We start from the raw sequence: 20,598 nt of genomic DNA on the forward strand, positions 1-20,598 counted from the left end.
TCCGAGGAAAAAAGAAAGATTATGGCAAAAAGCCCATTCACCGTTAGCCCTAAGCAATCATCGTGTCTAGTTAGTCTACTATAGAAAAAAAAATTAATAACCCAAAAAAACAATATTATGATTCAAAACTCCAGAGATTTTCCAACAATCCCAAAGTAACTAAACTCACTAGTGATCCTTGGAAGACTGAAGTGATGAAACACCTCATCATTCTCCAAATGCTCACTTAACTGTTTGTTAACCACTTTCTCAATCAATTTAGCTAACAATGGTAAATTTGAAATTGGTCTGTAATTTTTTTTAATTTGTTGGGTCTAAGTCTGGCTGTTTGAGAATTGGCTTTACTATTGCATTTTTTTTTTTTTTTTACATCAATGGCATGTTTCCTTCGTTAAGGGAATAATTAAAAGTATCTACCAAAAAGGGATCGATTATCTCAGCACATTGCTTAAGGGTAATTGTATTAATCGTGTCTGGCGGATGACTAGCCGGATTTAATTTCTGTATCAGACTTTCGATTTCCATCTTCGTGGCATTGTCGAATATCTCGTTTGGGCATATTAACTGACTGTTTAGGAATGTGATCTAGCGTCTCATTGAGATTATCTACTTTATTTTTGAAAAATAATGCTATTATATTCTTCCCTACATGGCTTTCGCAAATTATATAGTACTGAAACTTGCTGCTATCCCTGTCAGATACGGTCCTTAGGGGGTTTGACAGAGGTCAAAGTTTCATCCTAGTATTGTTAGACCTTTCAGCCGCTTTTGATACGGTGGATCACAATATCCTTCTTAATAGATTGCAAGATACTGGATTAACCGACATTACACTAAAATGGTTTAAATCATTTTTAGAGAATAGAACATTTACTGTGAAGATCAAAGATAGAATCTCTGAAAAGATAAAATTATCAACAGGAGTCCCACAGGGTTCAGCCTTATCGGTTACCCTTTTTAATATTTATTTACTCCCGTTGTGCCATTTGCTCTCTGGTTTGGAGTTTAACGTATTTTATTTACGCTGATGATATTCAGCTTTTATTTCCAATCAAAAGCAATATAGAAGTTACCTTCAAGTGAATAGATATGTACTTAAAAATCATTGGTCAGCTACTTGCACAGATGAAACTGATTTTAAACATAGATAAGTCGGTTTTTATGATTTTAGATAGGAAAAATGTTAATTCAGAGAAGAATGTGATCACCATTGATAATAAAACTTGTTATAAGCAGTGGATGGTGCAAGAAACTTAGGCCTTTTTTTAGATCATGAACTAAATTTTAAAGCACATATATCAAAAAAAGTAAAAGAAGGATTTTGTAAATTAAGGATGCTTAAACGCTTGAAAGCCTTACTTTCATTTGACAACTTTAGACATGTCCTTCAAGTTATGTTATTCACTGGACTTGATTATTGCAACTCTACTATGCTAGGCCTCCCAAAAACCTCATTACGCCCCTTGCAAGTACTTCAAAACGTTGCAGTCCGGATCTTATCCAGTACGAGAAAGAAGGAGCATATCACTCCGGTTTTGAAGAACCTCCATTGGCTACCAGTCGAATATCGAATAAATTACAACCTATTGTGTATTGTTCACAAGATCACAAATGGTGAAAGGACAGACTGGCTAAATTCAACTATAAAATTACATATTCCGCAGCGCGACCTAAGATCTGCCAACAAAGGCCTCCTTTCAGTTCCCAGGGTAAGATCGGCAAACCTCAGCGAGGTAAGAGATGGTGCTAGTTCCCAGGGTAAGATCGGCACACCTCAGCGGGGTAAGAGATGGTGCTAGTTCCCAGGGTAAGATCGGCACACCTCAGCGAGGTAAGAGATGGTGCTAGTTCCCAGGGTAAGATCGGCACACCTCAGCGGGGTAAGAGATGGTGCTAGTTCCCAGGGTAAGATCGGCACACCTCAGCGAGGTAAGAGATGGGGCTAGTTCCCAGGGTAAGATCGGCACACCTCAGCGAGGTAAGAGATGGGGCTAGTTCCCAGGTTAAGATCGGCACACCTCAGCGGGGTAAGAGATGGTGCTAGTTCCCAGGGTAAGATCGGCACACCTCAGCGAGGTAAGAGATGGTGCTAGTTCCCAGGGTAAGATCGGCACACCTCAGCGAGGTAAGAGGTGGTGCTAGTTCCCAGGGTAAGATCGGCACACCTCAGCGGGGTAAGAGATGGTGCTAGTTCCCAGGGTAAGATCGGCACACCTCAGCGGGGTAAGAGATGGTGCTATTTCAGTAGCAGGTCCAAAACTTTGGAACAGTCTTCAACCTGATTTAAGATTACAACATAATTTAAAGAGGTTCAAAAAAAGACCTGAAAACGTGGGGTTTCCAGCAAGCATACGGCCCTAATTCCCAAGAGGACAGCTAATAGTCACATTAAACGCTAAATTTTGATAAAAATTAAATTAATGAAAAATTAATGTCGTATTTTTCGCTCTTAGTCTTAATAATTGAAGTTTTAGTGTTATGAATATCAACTAGAGTTTATACTACACCATTTATTTAATGCAAATTTTCCCCTTGTTATTCACACCCTCATTTATTCATTTGTTAACTTGTTTTATTTGTTCAATGTAAAGCGCCATGCATGGCGTATGTTTGTGTTACACTGTAAACCGATGTGATATCCTGGATGAATGTCGGTATATAAAAATTTGAAATAAATAAATAAATAAATACTGGATTTTATTGTACTTTCTTTCCTTAAATTTATTTGATGATTACATAATAAAAAAGAAACAAACCGTAGAGATAGAAACTTGTTTTCTGTGCCACGGAACATTAAAAAATTTGCATAAATTAAATAAATAAATAAACAAACAAACAAACTTGGGGGGCTGACGCAAGAGGGGGAGGAAGTTGACAAGATCGAAGGGCCTGCCAGGGAAGAAATGAATGCAAATAAAACCTGATCAGACAACGCCTCAAAAGCCTCTTCGCTGCTAGGGAGCCCAACTGACACAGGCAGCAGTGAATGGTACACACAGCCGCACCTCTGCCCTCGAAATCACCAGCGGACGCTCCTCAAAGCTGGCAGAATAATCCTGATCAGGCACGCGGTGGAACCTCCACATAGAACCTAGGAGTCATTATGGACAACCAACTGAACTACAAAAGTTTCATCAACACCACTACCAAGGACTGCTTTTTCAAACTTCAAGTTTTAAAACGTCTGAGACCCCTCCTCTACTTCCAGGATTTCCGAACAGTTCTCCAATCCATTATATTTTCAAAGATAGACTATTGCAACTCTCTCCTCCTCGGCCTCCCAGCTAACTCCATTAAACCATTACAGATGCTTCAAAACTCTTCAGCAAGGATTTTGACAAAGACCAACAAAAGAGACCACATAACACCCATCTTGCGGAACCTGCACTGGCTCCCAATCAAATACAGAATCTCTTATAAAGTCCTAATGATCGTCCATAAAGCCATCCACAGTATCGCCCCCCCCTTGATCTCAAGTTCCCATTTCGCCAGCACGTGCCCTCCAGACCAGTGAGATCAGTGTACAGGGTCACCCTGCAGGCCCACCCGATTAAATCCACTTTAAGGAAAAGAGCCTTCTCCACTTCAGGACCGATGCAATGGAACTCCCTCCCTCCAGAGGTCAGACTAGAACAATGCCCAAACACTTTCAAGAAAAGATTAAAGACATGGCTGTTCTGCGAAGCCTTCACCCAAGTCGAATGACCATACAAGTTCATATTCAGGCAGCGTTGTTAGCATGAATCTTCATCAGCTGTAATACTCCAACCAAGTTATCTAAATGTTTCTTCCACAGTTATTGATTCCAAGTTTCGTTCCCTGTTCAATGTAATGCAGACTTGTGCAAAATTTATTGTTTGAATGTAAACCGAGGTGATTTGTAACTTGTTACATGAATATCGGTATATAAAAAAATGCCAAATAAATAAATAGAAAAAAAACAACCCGACCCCTTCCCGGGGGCTGCAGACCCGGAGTATCCAGCTGTAACTGCACGGACACCTAATCCTGTTCTGCAAAGCTGAAAGTTCATTGTAAACATAGCTTGGAAGTTCAAACACTCAAAAACGTTATTTAAAAAAAACAAAAGTTTGCACTAGGGTAGAAGACGGTACGGAGGAAAGCAGAAGTCACGAGGGAAGAACGTGAAGGAGTTTGTAGCAGCCACACAGACTAAGCCGCACGGAACAGGGAGTCCTACGTGTGTCGATACAGCTATGACCTAGCATTTCTATAGTGCTACACGACATAGGTAGCGCTATACAAACACACAAAAAAAAAGACAGTCCCTGCTCTATAGAGCTTACTTCTAATCATTCTGCACTGCTGTAATATTTATTTATTTACTCTAATGTACTGTCAGGGCCCTGCATCTGGATCACAGGATGACTGAACTCCGTTTCCTTGCCCACCTGTTTGGCACTGGCCCCTGCTCCACCACCGTTTGTTGCCTCCCGCCCCCCATTACAGCCTGAAAACGCGGTCTCTCACCCATCGGACACTGGCAGGGCCCAGCAGGCGTCAACGCTCAGCTCGCACAACAGGCGTTACCAGTGCAAACCAGTCAGGCGTTCGTACAAGGGAGCGAGAGAGCGCGCGTCCAGACCGGGTTGCACACGAGGGATGTCGACCCGCATCACTGCGATGCCTTGGCTAGATGGGAACCCCCCTCCCCGGCCCTCCATAGCTGTGAGGGCAACTTCATGGCACCACAGCCCCGGCAGAGGCAAGTCCTGATTCAGCTGGAAGGCCAAACGCCCCCCCTGCACCCCCAGCCACCTCAGGAGTCCAGTGCTGAAGCACCTCCAGAAGCAGAGCCCGACTGCTTACAGGAAGCAACGGTCTGCGTCCCCCCGGGAAAATCCTCTCTTCGGTGCAACCCCACCAAATCAGTGCTTCCACCGTCACTCGCACATGTGCACCGAGGCCACCCCCCCCCCCCCCCCCCGGGAAAATCCTCTCTCCAGTGCAACCCCACCCAATCAGTGCTTCCACCGTCACTCGCACGCGTGCACCGAGGCCATCTCTGTACCACGCAGTCGCGCTGCACTCCAGGGCCCCTCCGGCACATCCTTCACGTTTGCAGGCAGACGCCGAACCGCGATTATCCCTTGTACAGGTCCTTGGTGAGACCTCACCTGGAGTATTGTGTTCAGTTCTGGAGACCGTATCTCCGAAGAGACAGAGACAAGATGGAGGCGGTCCAGAGAAGGGCGACCAAAAAGGTGGAAGGTCTTCATCAAATGACTTATGAGGAGAGATTGAAGAATCTAAATATGTACACCCTGGAGGAAAGGAGGAGCAGAGGTGATATGATACAGACTTTCAGATACTTGAAAGGTTTTAATGATCCAAAGACAACGACAAACCTTTTCCATAGGAAAAAAATCAGCAGAACCAGGGGTCACGATTTGAAGCTCCAGGGAGGAAGATTCAGAACCAATGTCAGGAAGTATTTCTTCACGGAGAGGGTGGTGGATGCCTGGAATGCCCTTCCGGAGGAAGTGGTGAAGACCAGAACTGTGAAGGACTTCAAAGGGGCGTGGGATAAACACTGTGGATCCATAAAATCAAGAGGCCATCAATAAAGAGTGGGTGATTCACCAGAATGATGGCTACTGCCTGGAGACAATACCCTTATTCAATAAACATACACATGGTTACTGTGACTCCAACATCACTCTAAGCTACAACAGCAAGAGGAAATGTGGAAAAAAGGATTCGCACTCACAAAGTGGGGAGTAGCTGGCTTGTTACGGCGGTTACTACCCCAAACCAAATAAGCCTGATACTTCACTTTCAATGCATATCCAGCATAGTTCTCTGCTTCAACAGCATGGGAGGAAAAAAAAACCTGATACTTCACACATCCAGCATAGCTCCCTGCTTCAACGGCAGGGGAGAAGAAAAACTGATACTTCACGCATATCCAGCATAGCTCTCTGCTTCAACGACAGGGGAGAAGAAAAACTGATACTTCACGCATTTCCAGCATAGCTCTCTGCTTCAACGGCAGGGGAGAAGAAAAACTGATACTTCACGCATTTCCAGCATAGCTCCCTGCTTCAACGGCAGGGGAGAAGAAAAACTGATACTTCACGCATTTCCAGCATAGCTCCCTGCTTCAACGGCAGGGGAGAAGAAAAACTGATACTTCACGCATATCCAGCATAGCTCCCTGCTTCAACGGCAGGGGAGAAGAAAACCTGATACTTCACGCATATCCAGCATAGCTCTCTGCTTCAACGGCAGGGGAGAAGAAAAAACTGATACTTCACGCATATCCAGCATAGCTCTCTGCTTCAACGGCAGGGGAGAAGAAAAACTGATACTTCACGCATATCCAGCATAGCTCTCTGCTTCAACGACAGGGGAGAAGAAAAACTGATACTTCACGCATATCCAGCATAGCTCTCTGCTTCAACGACAGGGGAGAAGAAAAACTGATACTTCACGCATTTCCAGCATAGCTCCCTGCTTCAACGGCAGGGGAGAAGAAAAACTGATACTTCACGCATATCCAGCATAGCTCTCTGCTTCAACGGCAGGGGAGAAGAAAAACTGATACTTCACGCATATCCAGCATAGCTCTCTGCTTCAACGGCAGGGGAGAAGAAAAAACTGATACTTCACGCATATCCAGCATAGCTCCCTGCTTCAACGGCAGGGGAGAAGAAAAACTGATACTTCACGCATATCCAGCATAGCTCTCTGCTTCAACGGCAGGGGAGAAGAAAAACTGATACTTCACGCATATCCAGCATAGCTCTCTGCTTCAACAGCAGGGGAGAAGAAAAAAGGATTCGCACTCACAAAGCGGGGAGTAGCTGGCTTGTTACGGCGGTTACTACCCCAAACCAAATAAGCCTGATACTTCACTTTCAATGCATATCCTGCTTCAACGGCAGGGGAGAAGAAAAACAACCAATAAGGGCTGAATAACACAGTCTGGGTAAAACAAATAAGCATGGGTGTAGCTTGCTTATTGCGGCGGCTACTACCCCTAACTAATCAAGCTAGATATTTCACTTGGATGCAGCTCCATCACTGCTCTCTACATTAAAGGTGGGGGTGGAAGGGAAATAGAACCAAGAGCTAAGAGAAACAGATAAGTATGAGAGAAAAAATGTGTGAGGCTTGCTGGGCAGACTGGATGGGCCGTTTGGTCTTCTTCTGCCGTCATTTCTATGTTTCTATGAGTCTGCGGTAAGGAGTCCTTTCAAATCAGTTTAAAAAGGGCTCAAGGGCTGCTCCAAACTGCAATCAAACAACCTATAAGCACAAACTGAACTGCAAAATTAAACAGAATATACTAAATCCATAAATAAAACCAATATAAAGAAAGAGCCCAGCAGATCAGTCCTACAGAGCTAACCGGCCACCAGTACTGATAAGTCCAGATACCGCAGGTCACAACTACTGCCAAAGCACAACTTGGAAGCCACTTTTCAGAAGATCAACATCTACCAGACTCTGCAACAGAGTGAAATTCAGACACAATGCAAGTCTCTCCACCTCCCCCCCAGACTGTCAATGCCCCCCCCCCCCCTGTGCTCGCTGGCATCTCCAGGACACTTCCAGCCTCAGGATTCACCCAAGCTCAGCCGCCTAAGTCCGCTGGAGGGGCCGATCTTTGCTGCTCCCCGTCCCATGCACCAGGCGTGCAGTCCTCAGAAAGGATTGCAGGAGTCATTCCTGCCTGCGCATTCGGGACACGACAACACGCGCAGGAGAAAGAAGCCAGCGGAGATGGCACCAGGGAACCCACCGCCCGCTGCCGGCACGCCGAGTGGTGAAAAATACATTAGCAGAGGGGGTTTCCACATCTCACACATCCTTTTACTGAGCAGATATAAATCCCACATTCTGGATCCCTGGTGCTAGAAAGCTGGCATTGAATTAGTGACTCATTCCAGACTGGACGCTAGTGCCAGCGGGCCTGGGCCACATCCCCATGGCTCGGCTGCAGTGCAGCGGGCCCGGCCGGCAGGACTGTGGTGCACACAGGGGGCAGGAGGGCACAAAGTGACCCCTGCTGGCACAGGGGCAATGCTGCAGAGCTCAGCCCGAAAGGGAAACTCCCCTTTCAGCACTCGGCCAGCAAGGAAGGAGTCACCCGGGGGGAATCGTGCGGAGGAAGGAGAAAGGAAAAGCAGCAAGGCCGGCGCGGAGAAACCAGAGGCTTGTTCTCAAGACACGAGGTCGGGCCGAAGACGCAGAGGAGGCCGAATCCTGCTCTGGAAAGTCATTGGGAAACCAGCTATGCCGGGACGGTGCATCCCTAAACCAAGGCAGCATCTCTTCATCTCTTCTCCGTGCCCCTAGGACTGCGGTACTCCTAAACCCAGTCCCCCAAACAGCCCAATTCACTACCGCAAAACAGGTAAAATGGAAAAAGGAACATTCCCTCAGTCAGATGTGAGGAGAGGGAGGGAGAGAGAGAGGGAAAGAGAGAGAGAGGGAGAGAGAAGACGCTGGAGCAGCCAAGATCCCCTCCTGCATCCTCCATGGTCACAGCAGTCTCAGGTCCAGAAGAGTAAAACAGCCCAATTCACTACTGCAAAACAGATAAAATGGAAAAAGGAACATTCCCTCAGTCAGACGTGAGGAGAGGGAGGGAGAGAGAGAGGGAGAGAGAGGGAAAGAGAGAGAGAGGGAGAGAGAGAGGAGGGGGGGAGAGAGAGAGAAAGAGAGAGGGAGAGAGAGAGGGAGAGAAGGAAAGAGAGAGAGGGGGGGAGAGAGAGGAGGGAGAGAGAGAGAGAGAGAGAGGGGGGGAGAGAGAGGGAGAGGAGAGAGAGAGGGACGCTGGAGCAGCCAAGCTCCCCTCCCGCCTCCTGCATCCTCCATGGTCTCAGCAGTCTCAGGTCCAGAAGAGTAAAACACACAATCAATTCCAATTTCCAACACGTGAAGGGCACAGGTCAAATCTCTCCCTGCCCCCTAATGTCAGATTTTATACCAGGGGATGGAGGAACCCGAGCACCTCTGACGTCCCAGCCGCCCCTTCCACGGTTACCTCTGCTCGGAGGAGTTTTAAGGCCCCGAGAGTCAGACAGGTTTGCACATTAGCAGGGTAGGAATGCACTTCAGTATCGGGGCTGGGCAACGCTGGCTCTCAAATAAAGTGTGGGCGAGTCTCATCCCTGGCGCTGTGCCAGGCATCCTTGTGGAGTTCAAAGGGCGTCCAACAGGTCAGGGAAGCTTAGAAGGGCTTCGTCGATCTGCCAGGTAGCATGCGTGAATGCTGGGGCCTGGGTTAGTGTCCTGATCTCAGGTTGCATCTCTCCACACTTGATGAGCTGCCTCTGCATCCACACTTGGGCAGATATTTGCAGAAGCAAAATTTTCTTTGGCGATATCTGGTTTCCTGGTACCAGGGCAGTCGCTGAACAAAACAGCACCCGGGGCAAGGGTTTGATTTGGCATCCACCCCACTCCCCCCCTCCCTTTCTCTTCTGCACTCACAAGAGCAGCGAGGTACTCTGCCCCCCCCCCCCCCCCCCAGGTTGCTATCCTGCTTGCTCACCCCCCTGCCTGGTACTAAACGTTTTACCCATCAGGATGGTGGCGATCCAGATGTCACTTTCCTGCTGCAACCTCTGGAAAGGGTTCTGAGGCGCCCCCCGCATCATCACCTGCAGAGTCTTAATAAAAGCCATCTCACTATAAACACGGGTCAGATTCTGCCTGCCAGACCTCTCACAGCCCGATAACACCTAACGTGGGCACGGGGTGCAGGTGGACAGCAGGCCCCACCCTTGGATAGGTGCTAGCACAAACCGAGCTGCATTAGGAGGATGCAATTCAGAGCAGCCCTGCCCTGCAGAAGGGGGGGCAACACAGCCGATTTGAGATCAGGTCTTTCACTTCCTAAATCAGCCGGGGTTGATGCTGGCGGGGCAGGGGGAAGAGAGAGTTCCCAGCTCCGATGGTTGTAAGGTTCTCAGGTTTAGGGGGGGTTATATAGAAGCTGAATAATACACGTCACATCTGTACAGCTCAAGCGATGGCGATGTGGCCAATGTCCCAAGGCGATAAAACCAGCCTCCTCGCTTCCTGCAGGATGCACCCGGCTCATCTGCCATTTGGTGCAGAAGCAGAGAGCCAGGATTTCACCGCATGTTCAGACACCAAACCTTCCAAGCCAGCCGACAGGGCTCCTCCTCTCATGTCGCAGCTTGTTGTAATAATGCCTAGGTACAAGCACCGAGCTGAAAACCCAAAGCCACTTCTTCCTATCAGAGCAGCTCTCGCACGCTCCAGGCCACTGGTCAGCAGGACACTACGCTCACTCAGCCTTTGCACCATGGCTTGGTAAGTGCGTAGCCCACTCGGGCCGCAGCAGATAACACTCTTACCACCTTTGCAAAGCACAGAGATTGCAGCTTCTCGCCTGCCAATGACTAGAACACACCAGGTGAGAGTCTGGTAGGCAAGCCACGCCCTGCTAAAGTTAACCTCTTCTTTTTTCGGCAGCAGGCTCAGAGGCGCAGCTGCCAAGATCTTGGGGAAACGCTCTACGGTGTTCCTGAAGATCTCCCGCATGTCGGAGGAGCAGGGTGGCCGCCCTGCCAGGGACTAGCCCCCCCGGCCACGTGGGGCACAGGAAGCCCTTGCCCTCTGGAATGCGAATTCCTAAACGATGACCTCCTGCGCGTGACATTCCTCCTGGATTATTAATTCACGGTGTCCGCGGCTGCACCCGGCTCACCTGCTGAGGTGTGGCCGAGTCCTGAGGACCGTGTGGTCGGACGCCCCGTGGAGGAGGAGATGACAGCTGACGGGCGTCCTCACTGCTCTGGTACTGAAGCTGTGGACTCTAACGTGTAACTTAGCTCTCGATCAACGTCCTGCCGCGCCCCACAAGCGAGAGCTAAACATAAAAAGAGTTTGACAAGAGGAAGAGCGGCTGGTTGTGCTCTGCTTCCCGCGGGGGCCATCCCGCACTCCTTTCTCCTCCACAGGACCGTGCATCTCCGTTTATCCCGCAGAAGCGAAGCTCCCTCTGGTTTTACCCGGATTATACCGACAAGCTCGATCTGTCAGATCCAAGAAACAAAACCAAAATTTAGATCGCGCCGCGTCCTGGACCGCTGAAAGCCCCCGAAGCACAACAGCGACCGGGCAAACTGGCAGAAGCAGCGTCTCTCAGTGCTTTCCTGGCTCTGTTGTGTCCCAGATACCTGCTCCTTCCTTCAGACCCGGACGAGAGACATTAAACTCCCTTTAAAGCTCCAAGCCTGGCCCGGAGCCCAGCCTGGCCAGCTTCTCACAGGGCTGCCAGTCCTGCCTCCCACTGCCTTACGCATCCTCTCTTCACCAGCTGCCCTTTACCACCTTTCCTAAAGGACTTTTCTTCATGCTTAAAACCCATGCCCTAATGGGCCACACCTGTCTCCATGGCTACTGGTCCCTTAGAACTACATTACCCAAACAGCTCCTGGCTTCAGTGGCATCACCTCCTTTTTTTTTTTTTTTGCAGCACCCTCTGCTGCACTGGAGGACTAATTACACCTTATGCCTGGTCTGCTTCCAGCTGGACAGAGCCCTCTCTCATAGCCCCCCCAAGAGCCTTCTTCTATATCCCAGCATGAGAGCTGCAAGGAGTGGAAGAAATGCACTCACTTTCTATCCCCACCACCTCCCCCAAGCAAGTTCCTGTGTGTGGGAGGCAGGAGTACACGGCAAGGGCCTTGCATCCCTGGAGAGTAACTTCTGCGAGAACTGTTGAATCCTTGTGACCTGAACCAAGGTCTTCTCATTTCTCAGAGGTCATTAAGACGGCCAGAACCGGATCAGATTTGTCTGCACCAACGGTGTCCTCTGAAAGCCGATATCCAACCACAAACACAGACACACACACCCCAGCAGTGAGGCCGGGGATAGCACCCGAGGGAAGGCAGAAGGAATTATTCCACAACTGCACTCCAAACTCACTACCTTCCCGTTTAAACAGCGGGAAGTGGCAGCACAAGCAAACATCTCCCCTGCTAATCCGATATTGCAAAACCAGGCTACAGGCAACTATTTATAGTAATCTAATCAAACTTAATTGGATCGCCTTTCCTGGCTATCCGTTTTAGAGGAGGGAGCTGTATTCAGATGCTGTTGAAAAGGGCAATCTTAGGACAGCTGAAGGGCCAGCCTGCATTTATTCAAATGGTTTTAAAACCCATGCCGACTCTTGCTATTAAGTAATATCTTAAATCCTGGTCTGGCATCAGCACCACACACACTAATGTTTTCATGTTCTGTACCATATTCAGATCTCATCCTTTAATCGACCATTTATTACACGTTTATGGCGCATCCTGTCTATTCCAGATTTCCGATGGCTGGTATGGGCTTTTGTACCCACACATTTGCATTACTGTAACTCTTTCTATGACAAAATATTTAATGCACGTGTTGCAACGGGGCCGGAGGAGAAAAAAGTGCAAAGCCATCTGGGAAAGAGCCCTAAGTTTTATGCAACAAATCTATTTATTTAGAATCTGGTTCTCTGAAAGATGAAGTTTCCTGGTTTACCTCTTCACAATGTTTGCTCTCTTTTCCACCAGTTAGTGGGTTACGATCGAATACAAGAAGGTCAAAAGCTAAGGAATAAGATGCCTTTAGGGGGATTGCAGTGCGTCACATTATCTACACTTTGAAAAGATGTTGGAAGCTCAAGCTTTCAATCTGCAGTAGGATGGGGTTTTTTTTAAATTTAAAGAAGGATGCATGTTTAATTATAGTGTTATATTGCACTGTGTGATATTTATCATCTTACTGTGAATGTGACTTGTAATTCGCAATGGATATGTTTAGAGCTGCAGAAGATAAATAAATAATCGCAACTGAGGCGGCAGACAAACGTTACAGTACACTGAACGTGCCTCGGGCAATCTACGTGTGCTCTAAAGAAATAAACCTCTCACACCGAGATCACTTCAGCTATTCTCTCTCTTAAGAACAGAAGAAGTTCCCATACTGAATCAGACCGAGGGACTACCAAGCCCGGCATCCTGTTGGCCAATCCAGGTTACAAGAACCCAAACATTAAATAGATCCCGTGCTACTGATGCCGGCAACAGGCAGTGGCTGTTCCTTAAGTCAACTTGACTAACAACTTTGGGGCCGATGCAAAAAAAAAAAAAAAAAAAAGCACAGAAAACAGTTGCTGAAGGGGGCCGTCATGCTATGATTGGGGGGGGTCACGTTAGTGAGGAGGCGCTAGGGTTGCCTGTGCGACCCTAGCGTCTCCTTGCTAACGCGACCCCGCGGTTACCGGCGCTCTCCGGTTATGAACACCGACGCTGATAAACTGGGCATCAGTTTTCGTAACGGCAGTCCGCCGGTTATGAAAACCGACGCCGAGCACGTCGTCGGTCTTCTTAATACGGCCGGCTGAGGTTGGGTTTTTTTTTTTCTTTAAACTTTTAAAAGAAATACAGAAAAGCAGTTTTTTCTGCTTTTCCGTACTTCTTTTCAATGCGCTCTGCTATAATAGCTGAGCGATAAATGTGCGTTTGAGACGCACATGTATTTTTTTTGCATTTGAAGTGAATGAGTAATAGCCCCATTCACTCCGCGTCGGTCGCTCGTTAAATAGGTGCTAATCCCATACTTACATTAGGGGTGGATTAGCGCCTATTTAACCTGAATCTGATTGAGCGCACTGTATTGCATCGGCCCCAATGTATGAACTTCTCCTCCAGAAACTTGTCCAAACCTTTTTTAAACCCAGCTACGCTAACTGCAATAACCACATCCTCTGGTAATGAATTCCAGAAATTAATTGTGCGTTGAGTGAAAAAGAATTTTTTCTGATTAGTTGCTACTTGCTAACTTCATGGAGTGCCCCCTAGTCCTTCTATTATTTGAAAGAGTAAATAACCGAGTCACATCTACTCGTTCAAGACCTCTCATGATCTTAAAGACCTCTATCATATCCCCCCTCAGCCGTCTCTTCTCCAAGCTGAACAGCCCTAACCTCTTCAGCCTTTCCTCATAGGGGAGCTGTTCCATCCCTTTTATCATTTTGGTTGCCCTTCTCTGTATCTTCTCCATCACAATTATATCTTTTTTGAGTTGTGACGACCAGAATTGTACACAGTATTCAAGGTGCGGTCTCACCATGGAGCGATATAGAGGCATTATGACATTTTCCGTTTTATTCACCATTCCCTTCCTAATAATTCCTAACATTCTGTTTGCTTTTTTGACTGCCGCAGCACACTGAACCGACGATTTCAATGTATTATCCACTATGACGCCTCGATCTTTTTCCTGGGTGGTAGCTCCTAACATCGTGTAACTACAGCAAGGGTTATTTTTCCCTATATGCAACACCTTGCACTTGTCCACATTAAATTTCATCTGCCATTTGGATGCCCAATCTTCCAGTCTCGCAAAGTCCTCCTATAATGAATCACAATCCACTTGCAATTTAACTATTCTGAATAATTTTGTTTCATCTACAAATCTGATTACCTCACTCGTCGTATTCCTTGTTCTATCTAGAGAAGTGCGCAAACTTGAAAATATAAAGAGGAGAGAGGGTGGCAGCAAGCAAATGATGCAGAAACCTGGGCGTCCCAAACTCATGATCTCTCCAGCACGACTAATCATATCGTGAAGTACAAGCTGCCCCCTCTGCTCTCAGCTTCCACAGCAAACAGTGGCCGCAGGAGAACGGGATGCTTGTGTGTCGGCTGTGGTGAACAGCAGCGTCCGATGCAGAGACGACTTAAGACACGGTCAGCCCAAGTGTCGCACAGGAAGTTAAGCAATGAGGGATCCAAGAGGACAAAACCCAGCTCCCTAATCACCCGAGAGCTATCCACCCATGAAGGCTCATCTCACATCAACTGCGCGAGTTACTGCCTTTTCTTGAGCACTCTAAGTGCTACTAACAGAATCATGGGGATGAAAAATGCCTTTATGTGAGAGACACCCCAGCCAGACACATGTGCGTGTGTGCATAAATACATCTATAGCTCACTAGCCGAAGGTATGCGGAAGTGTGGCGCACCACTAAATGTAAGGACGCACAAAGTAAATTATATACCATCTGCATATCCCAAAGGAATGTTCCCATGCTACATCTTCCCGACTCCGAACCTTATGGATCCCACAGCACTGCGCAGCCTCTCCGGCCAGCTACTTGCCCACAGATCCCATCTGTCCCAGGAGAAAAATCACAGTGTAACGCTATCCTTGGACCCAAGCCCGGTCGGAAGGAAGGGGACAGTCAAACACTCACATGAAAAGACCATCTCAACGCCAGACTGCTGTCTCGGCTGTCAAAGTCACTCGGGCGGCCGCTGGGTGAGAATCCCGGGTCCATTTCTGGGAAGTCAAATCTCAGCACATTCCTCGGCATTCCCAAACCGTAGCTTGCCGTGACGTGTTAAAGAATGAAAAACTTCTTTATATGTCAGTCCAGGACTGTTGAATCATTTCTGGTAGAGAGCAAACTACAAAAAAAAACAACAACTTTAGAATCCATGGCCAAGTTTGGATTTAAAAAAATAAAAAATAAATAAATAATGTGATGTTTTACAGAATAAATCAGCAGTATTCCCCCTCCCCCATGAAACAACAAAAACAAGCGTGCATTTTATGTAGCGCGGTGCCTCCAGTCCATGTGCTGGGAAGACCCTAACTTAGCTGGGACTGTGTTTGCTGAAGGGTTTGAGAAATAGATGCTATCTTTTTGTTTTAGTTCAAAGATTTGTATTGGTTTATTAACAAATACAAGAAGAAGAGAAAGATAGCATCAATGCTTGGAAACATTCAAGGTAAATAAACGGAAAAGAAAAAAAACCCATGTGATTTATATCAAACTATGGTTTATAGTCTCTTTTTATAAACCTATTTTTCTCTTTAAATTTTTTTTTATTCTATTATGTTATGGCTTTTTAATTGTGGATATTGTATTTTTATGCTTCTTTAATGAATTTATTGACATAATTAATGATTTTTTTTTTAATTATACACAGATTTGATATTGTGAAAGTCAGTTTATTAAAAAGAAATCGCAACTGCCAATCTTAAATAAGAGAGACACATTTAGTATCTTATGTTATTTCAGCAAAGTCACTACAGCACAGTGGAAGTCCAGCGTTGCCGCAGCTGCTCAAGTGCCAGGCACACAGCACTGGGAACGGTTATTGCTGTGATTTTAGTGACCGGTTATAAAGCGCATTTATTGTAGTTACTGGATTACATCTATCCTACCCCTCTTTGAGGCTGGAAAGGAAATGCAGGCATTCATATATAAGCTGCAAACCTCAGACCTCTTGATACTGTCTCTGCAATTTCCGCCAGCTCACTTCACTACGCTTTGCTAAAAATAGGTTGTGTTTGGAGCAATTAATTTCGCTGAGAAATTAAGGCTAAGAGTCCCCCAGATCCTAGCTCCCACCTTCTTGCCCACCCCCCCGCCCCCCAATACTGGTCATATCTCTTAATCCCTGGAGCGCCCCCTAGGCCCTGTGCTGTCTGAATAGAAATAGTGCCGGCCCATCACATCAAATGATACCCAATAAACTAAAACTAACAAGGATAAATATATATCCCACTCTCCATACCGGGAACTTTTGTTGATTTTCAGATGCCCTGAGATTGTCGTGTATTAGCTGGTAGGGAGGGAGGATTTGAGCACAAACTGTTTCCTCTCTCTCACACACACACACACACACACACACGTACGCTCTCTCACACACACACACACACGTACGCTCTCTCACACACACACGTACGCTTTCTCTCACACACACACACGTACGCTTTCTCTCACACACACACGTACGCTTTCTCTCACACAGACACACACACGTACGCGCTCTCACACACACACACACATGTACGCTCTCACACACACACGTACGCTTTCTCTCACACAGACACACACACGTACGCGCTCTCACACACACACACACACGTACGCTCTCACACACACACATGTATGCTCTCTCACACACACATGTATGCTCTCTCACACACACATGTATGCTCTCTCACACACACATGTACGCTCTCTCACACACACTTCTTCCCCTTTGGAAACACATAAGCAGCAGCAGCCACTTTCTTCGGGCCACAGGGGGCAGCACTGGTGCCTCCTCTTCCCTCTCCTTTCTTTCGGGCTGTGTGGGATGAAACTGCTCCCCCTCCTTCCAGCTGCTCAGGCCTACTCCTGATTCTGTCGGCCACAGCAATGAGTCTCCTCCCTGCTAGCGCAGGCCCATCCATCACCACTTTCTCTTTCGGGCCCGCAGCAGGAAGGAGGACAGGCCCTCACTGCCCCGCCCCCACAACCGTGGCACTCTAGGTGGCTGCCTAGTGCTTCCACCAGCCCAGAATCTTCCCTAAAAGAGCTTGCAAAAGTTACCCGAGGCAAAGGGGGATAAAGTGAATTGCCCAAGGTCTGAACCCTGGGCTTCCGGTTCCCAGTGTGACTGGGACACTCTTCCTTTCCAGGGAAGGAGAACCGCTGCCTCAGATACCCACTTAGAATGTAAGCTCTTAGGGGCAGGGACTTATCACCACTGTACAGCCTCGCATAGGTCCAGCAGCAGTGTAAGTAGTTATCTGTGAAAAATAATTCCAGGCTCTGAGATGCTTAAAGTAGAAAGCAAGACGGAAAGCCTCACAGATTTTGGGACCTGGAAGGGTGGGGAGGGGGTTTTTGCAGGCACATTCATCCCACTTCGCTGAGGAGTTTGTGATCACACCTGGGCTGTTGCTACAGGCACTCCTAGGCCGCTTCCAGATTTCAGGGCATTAACGTGGACCCTTGGAAACAAACAAAAAAAACCCCCTTCCCTTCTCTGCTGGCAGCAGCTACTTATACAGTCCTGCTTTGGTTAGAAGGGAGGGGGGCCGGGGGCCGGCTGACGTCACGGACGAACCCGCGGCTCACGAGAATGGGAGAGAAACAGCGGAGTCACCGTAACCTCCGGAGCCCCGCTCGGGACAGCACAGGTGCGGGTCCTGAACCAAGGAAACCTTGAGAATGCGAGAAACCGAACACAATAACCGGAAAGAAACCAAAAACCTGCTGAGAAGGCCTGACCGGGTCCCGCAGGGGAGGAAGAGCAAGGCCCGAGCCTTCGTCGCCGCAGCAGCTCGAGGGCATCCACGTGCAGGACGGGGACCTCAAACCTCCTCTCGCTTCCCAGCCACGCCAGAACTTTTTGTTTTTCTAAGTCAAACTGAGCCAAGTAAACCCAAAAGCTGTGCCTGTGCCCCCCCCCCCCTGCAGCAAAACTCTTCCTGTGCCGCCGTTCCCCGACTGGTTTTACTGGACCTTCCAGCAGGCCTTCAAATTCCTGAGCCAAGGGATGAGCTAAGAAAACACAACAGAGGTTTCCATTGCACCGTCGGACCCGCAGCCTCAATAACACACACCCCACCCCTCCCCCCCCCCAAAAAAAACCCAAAAACCGCAGCGACGTTTCTAAGAAAATCTGCGGTGAACGAGGGCGATTTACCAGCGTTCACGTGCAGGAAGGTCGGGAAATCAAAACCTTTCACTCAGGACCCTGCGTCCTCCCAACCATCTCCGGCTGCCTGAAGCAGGAAAGGCCACCAGACCCGATCCCGCACACCAGATTGCAACCCCCCCCCCCCCCAAGTACAGTCTCCAACCTTTCCCACCCTACCTGCCAGCCCAGCTCCTCCCCCTCCCTATCAGCACTGATAAGCTGCAACACCTGCCTGTGCCTGTACCTGGCATCCCGTGCGCCAGCCCCCGTCTTACCTCGCTGCAACCGATTCTCAGGGCCGATCTATAACCATCGGTTATTGATAGGTTACTGGGAGAGGGGGGGAGGGGGTTATTGGAAAAGCCAACGACCACGTCTCCAGGAGCATCCCCCCCCATCCAGGGTTAGCATCATTTTCATGTCATTCTGTTTGCCTGGCCTCAGCTCCAGCTATCTTAAAATAAATATTTATCAGGGTAAGAGTAACAAAGGGACCAGCCAGAGATGTGCACAAGGAAGTGAAAAACCATCCCTTCCTGCATCGGGTTTCTAGCGCTTTTCAACTTTGACCTCTCCCCCATCGACCCCACCCCCACTGACACTCCTTGTGATCTCAGGCAAGTCCCTTTACCTGCCATGGCCTTAGATTGATAAGTAAGCTCTCTGGGGCTGGGACTTACCATACATGAAAAGACAATGTAAACCAATCCCGAACTAAAACACTGGAAACATGATCTACAAATAGAATTTATTGTGCCTCCGGACGGACAGATTGATGGATTGAACCAGACCCTACCTGCTTGAGCTGAAAAGTGCTACAAGTGAGGGCTGGGGTGCAGGTCACTGCTCTTTAAATCTGCCATGCTAAGGTCTGTATCTACCCCTCCAGGCTCTCCACTACCTATGCATTCACCTTTCAGGTCTGCCTGGCCACAATTAGCTCTCCAATGAATCTGGCTCGATTACTGATTTGGGCAAACGAGGGTTATTGATTTGCTTTTCCTTTTGTCTGGATGGATTGTCCTATCTGCCTTCTCGGAGAACTGGAAGTTTGCATCACTCAGTTTGCCAAACCAACATTCAGAGAGTCTTTAAAAAGTACATCAGACTTTAAAATCCCGGTTCCCCTGGGCACACAGAGTGATTGCCTTTCACCTCATTAAGCCCCTTTCAGTACATCAGCCCTAGATGCCCCCAGCCCCTGCTTCAGGTCCTATGTCCTGTCACAGGCACAGGCAGGACTCGCCCTGGGAATTCACAGCCTGTGCTGCAGAGGAAAGGAAAGTCGTACAAACCACAGACCTGCCTTTTACAACCACCCCTGTAACCTGGGCACACCGAGGCAAGAAAAGGGCTGCAGGGTCACCAGGAGAGCTTTCGCTGCTAATGCCCAATCCACTCCCAGCCCTCGTTAAGGGCAAGCCAGCGGCACATTCACCAGGTACCCCATACGGGGGCATCTTCCAAGCCAAGAACCCCCAAACTACTTCTACACCTGCAACCCCCCCCCCTGCTCCAGATCTGATTCTCCGGGGGTTTAAGGAGAGCTTTGCACTGGACTAACTCCCAGCAGCTCTGCTCCCTTCCTCAGGCCAGGAGGGGTTTCCGGGTCTCCGGTACAGTCGCGTTGTACCGAGGGACACCCGGGGGAGGGGATCTGGCTCCCAGCACGCCCGGTGCCTCCTGGCCAACAAGGGACTCTCTCGCGCTACTTCCCAAGGGAAGGGTGGGGGGGAGACTCCCGCCCCGCCTGCAGCCGGTCCCTGCCCCGAAGGGCTGAAGGGAGCCCGAGAGCGAGGGAAGGATGTCGCCGAGAGCCGTCACTCACCTGCGGCCGGATGCCCCGTCCCGGTCCCGGTGTGAGAGTGAGAAAGAGAGGGAGAGCGAGCACCAGCAGAGCGGGGAGGGGCGTCCGTGAGCCCCGCCCCCGGCTGACGGAGCCGGGGCTTCATGTGCTCTTTAATCAGCGTTTGGGCACGTTTGCACCTCCCCCTTCCCAATAATCCTCCAAGCATCATTAGAATGCACCCACAACACGTCCCTGCCCCGGAGGGCTTACGATGTACGTGGGTACCGGAGGCAAGGGGAGACAGAGTGACACGGAGCAGTGCAGGAAGCAGGA

General features: G+C 48.5%; 1 protein-coding gene across 3 annotated transcripts in view; it reads right to left on the reverse strand.

Annotated features, from left to right (window-relative positions):
* PROSER2 (proline and serine rich 2) overlaps nt 1-20,397 on the reverse strand; it is a 36,200-nt gene extending 15,803 nt beyond the window's left edge. The window contains exons 1-2 of one of the 3 annotated variants that reach the window (XM_029616178.1): nt 20,305-20,397; nt 15,248-15,461 (exon numbers count right to left, since the gene is read on the reverse strand). In XM_029616178.1, the coding sequence (XP_029472038.1) occupies nt 15,248-15,367 (120 nt within the window). In that variant the 5' untranslated portion in view covers nt 15,368-15,461; nt 20,305-20,397. Of the gene's footprint in view, nt 1-15,247; nt 15,462-18,482; nt 18,580-18,751; nt 18,891-20,304 lie in introns of those variants that run through there. The other 2 variants (XM_029616180.1, XM_029616179.1) reach the window with 2 other exon arrangements.
* Between the last annotated feature and the right edge of the window lie 201 nt (nt 20,398-20,598).

Source organism: Rhinatrema bivittatum, chromosome 9, assembly GCF_901001135.1.
Source record: "Rhinatrema bivittatum chromosome 9, aRhiBiv1.1, whole genome shotgun sequence".
NCBI lineage: Eukaryota > Metazoa > Chordata > Amphibia > Gymnophiona > Rhinatrematidae > Rhinatrema > Rhinatrema bivittatum.